We start from the raw sequence: 13,855 nt of genomic DNA, 5'->3' as shown, positions 1-13,855 counted from the left end.
GATTTTTTTCTCTCTTGAACTGACAACATCTCTGATGAATCTCTTTAAGCACTGACTGCAAATTTGCTGCAGGGAACACAGTTGTCAGTCTTCCTCATACCGTTTTCTTTTTATTGGTTACTAGGAGCTCACTTAAGCAAAAAGGGAAATTATGCTCCCATAACAATGCAGAATCAAATCGCATTTATTTCACAGCTCTGTCAAAGACTTTAGAGACAGAATGAGAAATCTAAGCAGCAGTGGGACTTATTGGTGTCTTATTTGAAGAGTGCAGCTTGTAATGTACTAACATGAAAAGGGCTCTTTCAAAAAAAATGGCTAGGAAAGGAAAATCCTTACCTATTGTGAATTCAGGCAAAAAAATAATAAAAAATCCACCTAGACTTTATTTTGAATATATCCTTTGATTAAAATTCATTGTTGTCACATAAAATAAATCGCCTCCTTTTCTTCTAAAATGACCTGAAATTGCTTCTAACTGAATATGATATGAACTCTAAACGTTCACAGCCTTTACCATGACACATCCAATTACATCACAACGCTCTGGCAGAGCTGCCAAGATTTTCAGCTGTTGTCATTCTTATTCAAGCTTAGAAGCACGAAAAACACAAGTTTAGGCAGACAGTATTATATATATAGTATTATATAGTATTATTATATATAGTATCTCTCACACCAAGGAACCAATAGAAATGATATTTTAGTATATCCTAGATCTTTATTCAATTGTTCCTTGGTAAGAATTAATTTATGCAACTTTTTGTATTTTATTGCAAAAATATGTTTTTGTTAAAGATTCATCAGCAATAGCTTCAAGGCGTTATGCATTTCCTTTCCACTAAACCTTGAGTGTGGCCTTCAGAGCTCTTCCACAGCACTGTAGTTTTTAGGATAAAGATTGAGACAATGTACCTGTAAATGTAAAATCTATAAAGTCTATGTCATTACCTTGGTCCAGGAGTCAAGGACACCTATCCAAAGTCGCACTCATTTTCAGCAGCACGGCCTCAATCCATTTAAATTTTCCTGTTTTTTTCTGCTGAATGGAATTTTCCTAGTAGCCATGCTTCGTAGATTGTTTCCTTTATATCTATCATTCATGAAGCTAAATGAGTGATAGGGATGCCCATCATTCAGACTAAGTAATTGGATTTATTTGGCAAAAGACAAGAACAGTGCCACATGAAGATCTACCTTTTAATTAACGTTGGGTAGAGAATGTGCACTACACGTATATGAAAATGCTAAAATGCTAAACCCTTGCTGTCCTATGCAGAAATAACTGAGGGTAGGAATGAAAAGTGTTTTTGAAAAGGAGAAAAGACCCACATGTGGAATGAAATAATGGCTGGAAGGGAAAGATAGGTGGCATCAATAGGAAAGGAAATGGTTGCATTGTAGCTCTTCGTGCTTTGCTGCACACACATCCACACCAAATGTTATTTATTTAGTTATTAATTAATTAATTCATTCATTCATTCACTTACTTACTTACAAAATAACCAGCAATCAGTTCCATGATTGATACCCTTCTATCATAATTTCTGCATGTTAACAATTCTCATGTTCAGTAAACATTTTACAAAGAAACACTAATTCATTTTCTTGCCCCAATTTTTCAGTTTTTGCTTGTAGCTTGTAATTATTCATTTTATGAAACACAAATACTTTAATCTTTGATATTTTAATATTCAGATCCATGTCCCTCATTGTATCCATGTTCCTCATTAGTCCTTATTGCATCTTTTTGTTATGCTGCAATTCAGTGACGTGCGGTGAGGTTTATGACTGGTGAGGCACTGACACAGTGCTGGGTTTCAAATATTTTTAGACTTGTGGACTTCAACTCCCAGAATTCCACAGCCAGGCATGCTCAGTTCCAATTTAAAGCGACAGCATTTGTTTTTCTCCTTTGCTCCTTCTTTCTTTTTCTTTTTCTTCTCCTTCCCCTCCTTCCTCCCTCTCTCCCTTCCTCCCCCTCTCTCAAACACACACACACACACACACACACACACAGAAGTTGGATTGGACTATCTCTCCTACCCCTTCCCTCTCTCACTCACTCTCAAACAAACCCCCCCACACACAAAAGTTGGATTGGATATCTTTTCCAGTGGCTTGAAAGCAGCTCCTCTGCCATCCCCCCCGCATTCCCCTGCTGCCTTTCCCAAACACCTCCACCATTGCAAATGCAGCCTGCTGTCCGGGTGGGAAATGCCTGGAACACAATAAAGCCCACCCACCACCTCCTGCTGGCAGGCTGGGGTGAGAGGAGAGGCAGAGAAGCTGGAGGGGAGCCGAGCCGAGCCTTCCAAAAGAAAGAGGCTGGGGGGAAGTGTGTGTACTACAGCATGGCTCTTTGCCTGGCTTCCTGCCTCCTCCTGTGGTCTCCTCAGTGCTCACTTGTGCTCTCCCTCCCCAAGTGTAGTTTGATTGCAGGTGGAGCCACGTTGCCTTTTCAAACTTGTAATCAGTGAAACTGGGCTAGATTTTTATATAGTTTTATCCAGCTGTGTGTGTGTGAGAGAGAAATGAATGGGGGCCTGGGGAGGAAGTCACTACACTTGGGGAGGGAGAGCACCAGTAAGGTTAAGCAGAGTCATCCACGGTGAGGCAGCAACTAGCTCAGCTTTTTCCTTTTACTTTTTTTTTTCATGATGAGAGTGGTGAGGCTTTGCCTCACTTGCCTCACCTGACTGCACGTCACTGCTGCAATTTGCTTATATCTTAAGCCAAAAACACAGCAATATTTACTTAAATTGCATGCATTCGTTTTACTAATCAATATGCCTCTGACATCACTAAAACAATTCCATATATGTTCATTTATGAATACATTCAGCAATAAAATGGATATGACATATCCTTGTCTTTAAGCTCAATGTGGATCAATTCAATAATCCATCTATTCTCACAAACCCGTTTCCAACATGTACCATTCTTAACTGCAATCAGCATTCAAGTTTAAATTCTACATTAGTGTAAAGCATTCATAATTGAAGTATATTCATTTCATTTCATGCTTCCTTTAAATCTGGTCTGTGTATCAGATTACACTTCCCAAATTTCCATTGTTTTCCCTTCACTTATGTACATTTTCAAGTAGGCAGGCATTTTCATGCCAGGCAAGAAAAAAATTGTCCTTTCATAGTTTTTTACATTTATTCAAAGTAAATAGTGCCATACTTTCCATAAACAAACATCCATTCATTTGCTTGGGTTTAATGTAACCAGTATTTTGATAACTAAAGAAATTAATGCAACTCTCAAGTTGCTGTCAAGCATATAGCAAATTGAAGTTTTGCAACTGGGATAAGCCAATAACAAAATCAAAGGAGAAAAAATAGTTCCTATGGCTCATGAGGAATGACCTAGGGATAAGGATGAGGCAGTCCCAGGTCCCTTGGGCTTTGGAAGAGTAGGCAGGGAGGAAGAGAGGTAGCAGACTGACTGAGGAAGGGAAGAGGAGATGGAACGGGCAGGCAATGGAGCAGAGGAGGGGCAGAGCTCCAAAGATAAACAAATGCTTCCCCCACCTGATCCCCAAGTACGGAGAATGGAGAGGAGGCAAAGTCAATGCAGGGCAACCCAACTACTCGGGAGGATGGTGCCCCTCCCCTCCTGAGGATCACCTGGAAAGTAGCATTTAAGGGGACGCTGTGCAGAGGGGCTTTTGTCAGGAACAAGTGTTGCATTTCACAGCAACATGCTCCATGGCTCCGAGAAGATGCCACAGAATCCTTGTGGGTGTAGAATGAGGTTTGATCCTTTGTCTTGACATTCATTGCCAACGTTATCAAATTTGAGGTCACGTCTTGCCCCTGGAGTGGTGTTACTCCTGTAGACTTTAACTGCCAGGACGCTGCATGAAGTTTGTGCAAGCGTGTGTGTTTGAGCCTTGCTCTTAGACTGTAGGGGTAACCTGTGGGCAGAGACTTTTGAGAATGGACCAGGACTTGCTGGATTGTGGGGGATGGTGGTTGAATAAATGTCATCAAGCTTCTGCCTAGCACGTGTTCCTTGCATGCCAAACCTGGGTCATAACTGTTGGCATCAGGGGTGGTTGCTGCCGGCATTACTGCCAGTTCGGCACACAAAAATATTTGCTCCACGCACATGCACATTTGCACCTTAAAAGGTTTGTGCATGCGCAAAACGTTTAAAAAGGACAAAAATACATTTCTGCAATGAAAAATGTTCTGCGCATGCACAAAAACCAAAAATCAACATGGTGGTGCCATAGGAGAACCGGTTCGGGGGTGTGGCAGGCCTGGGTTGCTGCCGGTTCCAGCGACCCAGGCTGCCAATTTACTACCAGTTTAGCTGAACCAATCCGAACCAGTAGGAACCCACCTCTGGTTGGTATGTCTGCACATGTACGTATGTACAGAATCTATGAATTAGGGCATTAGCACTCAACTATTAGCAAAGTGGAAAACAAAGGGTCAGATCCTATTGGAGGAATTTTTGGAATCTCTATTGAAGGCAGGAAAACTACACAATTCAAGATTTTACATCAAAAAATTATTGCGAGAAATGCAGAGAAGTACAGAGAATGTGTGGAATAACTAACATGCAATATTTTAATTGTTGAACATATTATGGTAGAAGAAAGCAAGCTACAGTATTGCTTTTTGGGTATCTTGGACTTCAGAATTCATCAGTGGAAGCAATGATAACAATATACATAATTGTTAAGTGTAATACTTTGTGCTAGATGGAAAGTTTCTTGTCCAAAGGAGGTTTTCCCTCATCTTTCTTCCCACTGTATTCCTCTGCATTATCAAAAACAAAGTAGAGGAAAAATATAATCTGGTTTTTGGAATTCTTTCCATCAGCCCCCTATCAAAAGTAGTCAGGTGTTTTCTGTGTAATGAAATAATCAGAATGTGTGCATATATACAGTAGCTGTATGTCTTGAAAAATTAATAAGTCCTCAATTCAACATTGCTACATTCCATATATTTTGGGTAGTATCGCACATATTTCACAAGTGTAATGGCTGAGGAAATGTTTAGGCTAATCAGCAATGTCATTATTCAAAGCCACGTTGACTAGGAAAATGTGCTGTACTGAATAGTGATGAGGTGTGACAGGGTCATCATATGGATTCAACAGTAGCTGCATTCTATAGGTTACAATATAGTATTTACAGAGAAGCACTGGCAGTGAAAGCTTTGCCCATACTTTTAATTTCTACAGTTCAAAACAGTGTGCGACCTTTATAAATGGTGATTTACATGGTTTGGATACTATGTTGGAGGTTAGCAAGCCTGCCTTCAAGACCCAAGTGCTGCTATGGGGCATGGTGAGCTCCCATCCTTGGCGCCAGTTCCTGCTGGGGTCATGAAAGGAGCCCTCAACTGGGTAACTCCCGTGTAGTAATGATGTCTCCAGCTAATCCTTTCAACCTGGAAGCTCCTTGATGCTTTCAACATGACCGCAATGTGTTGCAATAAATTCTATAAAATTTAAATCCCGAGATTTTTTACTGTTTTCCATGAAAAATTGGAAGTGACCATGAACATCACTGTAATACTTGGTATTTTCAAAGAAGAAATATTTTGAAATGACTCTTTGAAATAAAATATATTTTATTGAATTTAAATACTCCTTCCATCAGTTTGATTGGACACAGAGAACTTTGTCTTTTTGTACTTTAAATGAATTGCATATCTCTTATTTGATTTCTTCAGAAATCAAAGAATGAGCTTAAATGAATATTTTCTTCCAATTAATGGCAGAAAAACGAGATTTAAGAAATGTTTACTATTGCACATTGAAAATGAAGAACTATTACAACTGGATGAATTACAAGTAGATTAATTAATTTAATTTTCCATGCTTTTGCTTAAAAGAGCATTCTCACATACTTTCCTTGATTGATTTTTGCTTGACATGTAGAAATGGCTATTCATGTTTATTTGAGAAAGCAGTAAAATTACTATAATGCTTTTTCATTATAGCATATGAGTGTGACCACATTATCCAGTGTTCTATTTTTAGACATGAAGTTAATTAATGAAAAGCTATGAAATCCACAGCTTTCAAAAGTTACATTGCAACTCAGGGAGGTGACATTGTCAACATTTAGAGCACAGGAGGTATCAAATTGTATAGGTCTACAGATCCTTTAAACAAGATCTTCAGTTGCTTCATCTATTGCAATCAGAAAGCGAAATAATTTCTGTGTTATCTGGGTGTTATAAAACTGCCTCTGAAGAGGAATGCGTCCTTTTTAAAACATTTGTATACTATAAGGGAACTTGTATGCCTTGGGGATTGCCTTATTTTAAGTGAGGGAATGTCAAAAATAATTCAGCTTTGCAATTTGTGTTGCAATCTATATTTTGCTGCTCAAAATATAGACCATCACATTCCAAAGAAAATTAGATGAAAAATAATGTCAATTATTTAAAATAACCTTCTGGAATTTCATTTAGAACAAAATCTGAAAAGTAAATGATAGCTGTGTATGCAGGATGATGTTCCGAAAAGTGGGAGGAAGCAGAAATGAGTTCAACTGACAACATTTAAATGGCATTTGAGAATCAGCAGAGCCTGTCCATCTTTAGTTTTGCTTTCTGCAAAGCTTCAATGTATTCCAAACAGAGCAATATTTATAAGGGAAGAGGTTGTTAAGCTCCTCTTCATTATTCCATTACATTCATGCATTCGAGCACCCATAGCTTATTTGTAGTGATGCACAGAAGTATAAGAACTATAAATAAGGGCCCCTGAACACTTGCCAGTGATGTTGTCAAATGCAGATCCATTTGTTGATGCCTAACTGTACCATGGAGATCTTCAGTGCTGCATTATCCTGAGAGTTGTATGTAGCTACATTATGTTTGCCAAGACTTATGCTTTCAACTTTGATGGAAGATGAAGGGAAGATCATGTCCATAAAGGCACTACAAGTGATACCCAAATTGATATCACTTAATTGTGTCCAGCTTCAAGCAGTATGAAATAATTTATAACACTAAAAACGGTAGTAATAAATTTATTCCCTGTTATCTCTTCATTGTAAATAAATTCAGTTTTTAAAAAAATTTAATGGAACAAAGCCATTTACTTTATGGCATGGTAAAATAAAGCTATTCCAAATTGTTGTTAACAACGCTTTACAAGCATTTAATTTTTCACTGAAAATCTTTTCAAGTTTGTTTGTTTTTGCTATGATTTCCAGAATAGAGCCATTAGCTTTCACTCTCTTGCCAGTTTGAAAATCAGTTTGCTACACTTCAGAAACCATTCCAGTGGGAAGCACTGTGTTCTAACATGTTGGCATAGACAGGCTTCAGTGGTGCTAACATGCATAAAAGTTATGTCATCAAATATTAGCATTTTAAAACAGCAATTAGAGAAATTCATTTAAAAGATGTGTGATCCACTCTACCACTGTGGGTGTGTTGAATTCCTTAAATGTGCCTAAAAGAGCCCTATGTTTGTGATCTTCAAATGAGTTGGGATTCTAGTTTTCAACAGTATTTAATATCCTGTCTTTTCTTCAGGAGCTCAAGTTAAGATACAGTACATAGCATTACCTTCTTCTAATTTTCCCTACAATTGCCTTGAGATAAGTTGTGAAGGATTCAAGTTATCCAGTGAGATGTTGTGCCTGATCATTTACTGGAACCTGTATCTCTCCACTCCTAATCCAACACTTTAACCAATATCTCACTTTGTCTCTCATATTCCATAAATACAACCCTAACACATCCAGAGGGCACAAGGGCAGTGAAGTCTAAGGTGAAAGGATAACATATTGATATATTTAGATACAAATAAGGTGAACTATTGAGACATCGTATCCAGCAATTCATTCCTTTTTTCTGTTGCACATTTGTATCCAACTAGTAATGTGTATTATTTTTATTTTTAGTTCCTGCTATGATAACCTCCTATCCAAATACCACCTTGGCAACACAGGGTCAAAAGAAAGAGATGAGTTGCACAGCTCATGGGGAGAAACCCATCATAGTCCGCTGGGAGAAAGAAGATAGGATAATTAATCCTGAAATGTCCCGCTATTTCGTTTCTACAAAAGAAGTGGGTGATGAAGTCATCTCTACTTTACAGGTGATAAAACCAAGTTGGTATTTGCATTTACAATACGGGCAGCAATTTTGTCCAAAAATAAAACAGGTACCTGTTTTGATTTGATTTTTTGCTGTGCTGTCCAGCCACAGAGCTTCACCATCACTTGCATAAACAGGTTATGTTCATTGATCTCTTGACAATACTCCCACACTACCCTTCAGTTTGGATTAGTTTTTAATTTGTCAGCAGGCTTTCTAGATCTGATGTAATCCACATAGATTGGACTACAACTATCTCCAGTCAAGATGGAATCAAAGACTTTATTTGCCTAGAAAATTCAGAATCATGCCATCTGTTCTTTTAGGCATGTCTTAAATATGTTCTTCATAAGGACGTATGATTTTTTCCAGATTACCAGAGTAAGTGAAGAAGATTCTCTTCCACGGAGACCTACTCCTATTTTCCATCTCTTACATTGCCAACAAGCAGAAATTCCAATTCTGCCTCATCCTTAGATGAGAATTCACTGTATATGTGTTAACATTTCGGGCTCAGAATGTCAATACTAAAAATCCTGACATTGCTCTGGCTTTACACAAAGTGGACTTGTATCCAAAACAGTGATGGAACACTCTGCTCAGTTGGAACAGCATCACAACACTTCCAGTTCGTTAACAACCCTGACAGAGTAGATATTTCAAGCTCAAAATGGTTTCAGCTTGAATCGTTTTGCACAACTCTACAGTTCATCAAATCTGCAGAAAAAATAATCTGATAACTTTCCCCCTCCCTACCATTCAGGATAGCACAATTAGACTACACTAGGAAGCAAAAGATACAGAGCCAACTCAAGTGCTACCCAGGCAAGCTAAAGATTTCTTTAGGGTACCCTTTATACATGAGATGGGAACGAAATCTAAGATTGTCACCATCTATTAGTTTTCATTTAGATACTAATCCACTAGTCTAAAATAATGTCCTGTATATTCATATATATATTCATATATAAATGCAACAGTGGTGGGTTCCTACAGGTTCTGCCGAACTGGTAGTGGTTTGGCAGCCTGGGTCGCTGAAACTGACAGCAACCCAGGCTTGCCACGCCCCCGAACCAATTCCCCAGTCACTTGCCCTACCCATCTGTCCCACCCAGTCACTCCTCACCTCTTGGGCGGCTTGTCTGCCCAAGCTGCCTTGCCTGCCCAAGCTGCCATGTGGTGCCTGTCCTGTGCCCCAACTGAGCTGCCTCCTCCTACCTACAGGTAAGTCTTGTTAGCCCCACCCCCCCCATCCCCGGAGCTTGTTGCACACATCCCCTCCCCTCCGGGCTTGCAACTTTACCTTCCCCTGACCCTTCCAGGAGTCCCCATGAGCCACATTATGGATTACAGGGGGCTTCAGGGAGGCCTGCTAGGCCCAAAACAGGGTGCGGGGGCAGCGCCCCTGCACCCATTTTGCAATCCAGAGGGCTTGTGTGTAAAAATGTGTTGGTTTCTCCTTATTTACACCTTTGTTCCATACATAAGATCTATTAACTGATTCAATCCTGAAGGATTGTAGACAACATTTAAGATATATAAGAAACTGCAGAATGTGTTTAAGATGCATAGGAAAGTGTAGTATGGGGAGAGGAAGGAAGGAAGAGTAGGGATACTGTTAATGATTGGAGTAAAAACTGTGATACACTGAAATATTAAGATAGGTCAGTGCTCTGTTTGCTATCTGTGAAAGTGTGAAAAAATTGGATTCCTATCTCCCTAGCATCTGCAGCTATCCTCAGAACTCTTTGAGACATCTTGCCTTAGCAAATAAGCCACAAAAAGGAGAAACCAGTCTTCCGCATAAATCTAATCCTTCTATAAGCAAGACTACAATAAGATTTCTTCTGAATTTTTGTATATTTCTTAAGAAGGATAAACTTTTCATGTGTGTTAAAATACAACAGATGTATGCACGCACACACCCCCATCCAAATCTAAATGCTTCTTATGCAAGCAAGGAATAGGACCTAATCAAATTTTGTGCATGAATTAAATCTGTGCATGAATTAAATTGTGCATGAATAAGCCTTATTCAGCATCCAGAAAAGATATCTGCCGAATACACACAAACCTCTGACAGTAACGAAGATAGGAAAAAAACCCATTCTGGATTTAAAGAAATACTTTAGAGTTTCTCAAAAAGACACAGCTGCTTTTTAATAATTTTATATTTGCTGTAATATTCACCAACCATCTGTTGACAAATTGTAAATTTAAAATAGAAACTCACTGGAAAAGAATTGCTGGACAAAAATCAGATTAAACGTATCCTTTCATGTTGTATTACTGTAAAACAGAACTGGATTTTCTGATGAGAAGAACAAGAAATAATTATTTCGAACCATGTGACCTGATGTTCTACTCACCATAGCAGCTTAACCTGGCAGCTAAGGAAATACAGGTTCTGCAGGTTGCTTGAATAGAATCTAGGAATTGTATCTCAGTCATTTTGGACTGTATAAAGGAAGAACAGGTTATATGCAAAATATAACCTACCGTAATAAAGATTTATACTATACTAACCCATATAAAATTGTACATGAAAAATAATTTCAATTTCAGTAATCTGTTATAGTTTGCTTAACTTCTTGGATATGGGACTTTGCATTGCAGCAATATTGATGTAGCTGTAATGTTGTTAAACTTTCCGAACATTAGCAAATATTGCAGTGAAGAATAGGCTAAATTTCAATGTTTCCTGTTGAATGTATTTTCTTCTTTTCAATCTATAATATAGATTTTGCCAACAGTGCGAGAAGATTCTGGTTTCTTCTCCTGCCATGCCATCAATTCATATGGAGAGGATCGTGGAATAATTCAGCTCACTGTGCAAGGTAGGAAGAGGACAACATAACGAAAAAAACACAGCTATTGTAGTACAGTAAGTGTATGTCATGCTCAGAAATCTGTTGGGGGGATTAGTCATAATTAAAAAAAATTATTGGAAGCTGTAAGAGGTTCAGACTTACCATTGGAACTATTAAACCTCAACTGTACAGCTACCCATGAACTAAGTTGCTTATGGGAGAAACATTTGGTGTCGCGGCAAGAACGCTTGGAAATATTGGAGCTCCACTGAGCTCCGTGAAAACCAGCCAGTATCTGCTTGCCAGGAGACTCTATGGGGTCAGAGCCACCCTGGAGGGGTGGTAAAGGAAGGAGAGGTGCTTCGACGATCACGAGGAAACCGCAATTTCCTCGTTAGTGCTGAAGAAAGCTCTTCTGAATGGTAGCATGGACGACGACCATTTTTGGCAAGTTACAAGCTTTGACAATTGGGACAATAAGATTTGTGCTGGTGCAGTTCGTGGACAGAGCATTGAAACTGGGTGAGACAACTTCAAACTTTTATTCTAGAGACCTAACTGAAATAAAAGAATTTTAAAAAATAATCTCTAAATGTTAAGAAAGCGGCGATTGGATACATGGAGAAAGAGAAAGATTAAAGAACCAGATGTGAAAGAAATATCTTTAAAATATAGAAATCCTGGAAAAGATTTAAGAATACTTTGAAAAGTATTCTTAGTGGGAGAAATTGGTTTTTAATTTTTTTTATTTCTTAAAAAAAACCCTCCCCCCATCAGTTGACAATCAGCTGTTGTTTTTCACATGCCTCTTAATGGATTTGGAGCAGGAGAGCCACCTACCGGAGGAAGAAGATTACTGCAGCGTAGTAAAGTAATAATTGTTTAAGATACACAAAGAAAATGAGTGAAAGTAAATAACACCTGGAAGGCCACTTGACCTTGATTCTATTTCAGTAGGCGACTTGGATGTTTCAAAATATCTTGTGAGCTTTTTGAAGATCTCTAAGACAAATTGAATTGCAAATAACTAAAACCCTATTGAAACTGCTTACTGGAAGGTGGATTTGAAAGACTTGAGGGAACTTGGTGAGCCAATTTGGATTTGGATTACTAATGCTACTTGATATAACATTCTACGAGGCAAAAGAATAAAGGTGATAGAAGGGAAAAAGAAAGAAGAAGAAAAGATAAATAAGACTTTAAAATTTGGACAATTGGGAAGGTGTAAACTGGAAAATTATAAAGACTGTAAATTATCAATTTATAGCCTTTAAGAAATAGAAAGTTAGGGAACTTGGAGGAATAATTCTGGGATTGACTCAATTTTATTAATAATTGACGACTTTGCAGTTTTTAGATATTGGGATATTGGAATATTAGAGGTAGAATAATTTTTAATATATTAAACTGGTACAAAATGACCCATCAGGAGACAATAAAGTTCTATGAAGAAATTTTAGTGATGCTTAAAAGTATTTATGAAAATGTGACAAAGAAACATAAGGAGATGATGAGATTGTTCAAAGATAAAAATGTGAATGTAGAAGATCCCCAACAAATGGTGGGAAAAGATGAACATAATATTCAGAAAACAGATGAGAAATTTGAAGGAGTGGTGGAGGAAACAAATCAAAATAAGTCACAAGAAGACAAAAACATGAAGAGTCAGTAGCAATAAGTACTAAGAATCAAATAGATAATTCCTTAAGAGTTTACAATAGAACAGAGAAAAAAAGTAAGATTTTCCCAAAATAATGAAAGGGTTATGGATGGGTGTCCAAATGAGGCAAGAGAAGGAGACAAGGCACAGGGAACATTAAGTTTGTCCAAAAATGTTAGAAAGAAATATAGGATCCCAAGAGAAAAATATTAAAAAGTCACAAAAAATCAGTAAATGATGAAATTCTAAAAAGCTAAGAGACGATGTATAGAGATAAAGTATCTTGTAATATGGTGATTGTATTAAAAACTAATAGAAAAAACTAGAAAGTGTAAATTGGGAAAATAGTAGCACACATATGGATATACAATAGAATTTATTATAACCATAAATATGCTAAGGCTAGGAGGTGGAAGACTATGATTAGGTATATTTAAATGTATTATTATATACTTTATTCATTAAACATGAAACTCAGCCAACTGAACATTCAAAAATGCATTACAAATACCAGTGACTGGTGCTAATGGTTGATACAGTTTGTGCCAGCATCCTAGGTATCAACCAAGTACCTTCTTAAAATATAAGATGTTCCAAGTAGCGCAGTTTTTTGCAGTTCTGCTGGTGTTATTGCAGGAAGCTGCAATTTGTTAATGTATTTTGTAAAATTCTTGGACATGGTGCCAAGTGCCCCGATGACAATGGGTATCACTGTTACATGCTTCATCCATAGCCGTGTAATTTCGATGGCCAGGTCGTGATATTTCATGTTTTTTTCTAGGTTTTTTTCTACGACTTTGGCATCTCCATAAATGTATTAAGATGTAGTAAGATAATGAGAAAAATATATTTCTAAATTTATGGAAAGGGACAAATTAATATAAAATTCACTGAGTGAAGAAAATAGTAAAATAGTTTAGTGTTGATGTACCGTATATTTTGTGCCATTGTAAGTGGTTTAGCTGATTCTTTCTCTTAATTAAAGCAGAATTTGTCTGTCTGTCCAGAACCTCCAGATCCTCCAGAAATAGAAATTCGAGAAGTGAGAGCACGTAGCATTGCTCTAAGATGGACCATGGGATTTGATGGAAATAGTCCAATCACAGGCTATGATATAGAATGCAAAAACAAGTCTGGTAAGATATTCTATGAAATCCATCCTAAAACTTTGCAACATTTCCTGCTTTTCTATTTGGATGGATGGATGTGATTTGATGATGATCTTGCTTTTGCTCCATGAGCTTGAGCAGGGATTTTAATGAAATGTGCCAAATATGTAATAATTTTTTATTTAGGTT

The 13,855-nt window shown here is 37.7% G+C and overlaps 1 protein-coding gene across 1 annotated transcript in view; it reads left to right on the top strand.

The window, feature by feature from the left end:
• The window catches only part of DSCAM (DS cell adhesion molecule), a 379,550-nt gene that overhangs the window by 275,777 nt on the left and 89,918 nt on the right, over positions 1–13,855 (top strand). The window contains exons 12-14 of the mRNA XM_081950395.1: positions 7,892–8,088; positions 10,828–10,924; positions 13,565–13,693. Of these exons, the coding sequence (XP_081806521.1) occupies positions 7,892–8,088; positions 10,828–10,924; positions 13,565–13,693 (423 nt within the window). The remainder of the gene's footprint in view (positions 1–7,891; positions 8,089–10,827; positions 10,925–13,564; positions 13,694–13,855) is intronic.

Source organism: Natrix helvetica (assembly GCF_964273705.1).
Source record: "Natrix helvetica genome assembly, chromosome: 4".
In the NCBI taxonomy this organism is placed as follows: Eukaryota; Metazoa; Chordata; class Lepidosauria; order Squamata; family Natricidae; genus Natrix; species Natrix helvetica.
Note: the sequence above shows the minus strand (reverse complement) of the source record. Positions and strands in the feature narration are given on the sequence as shown.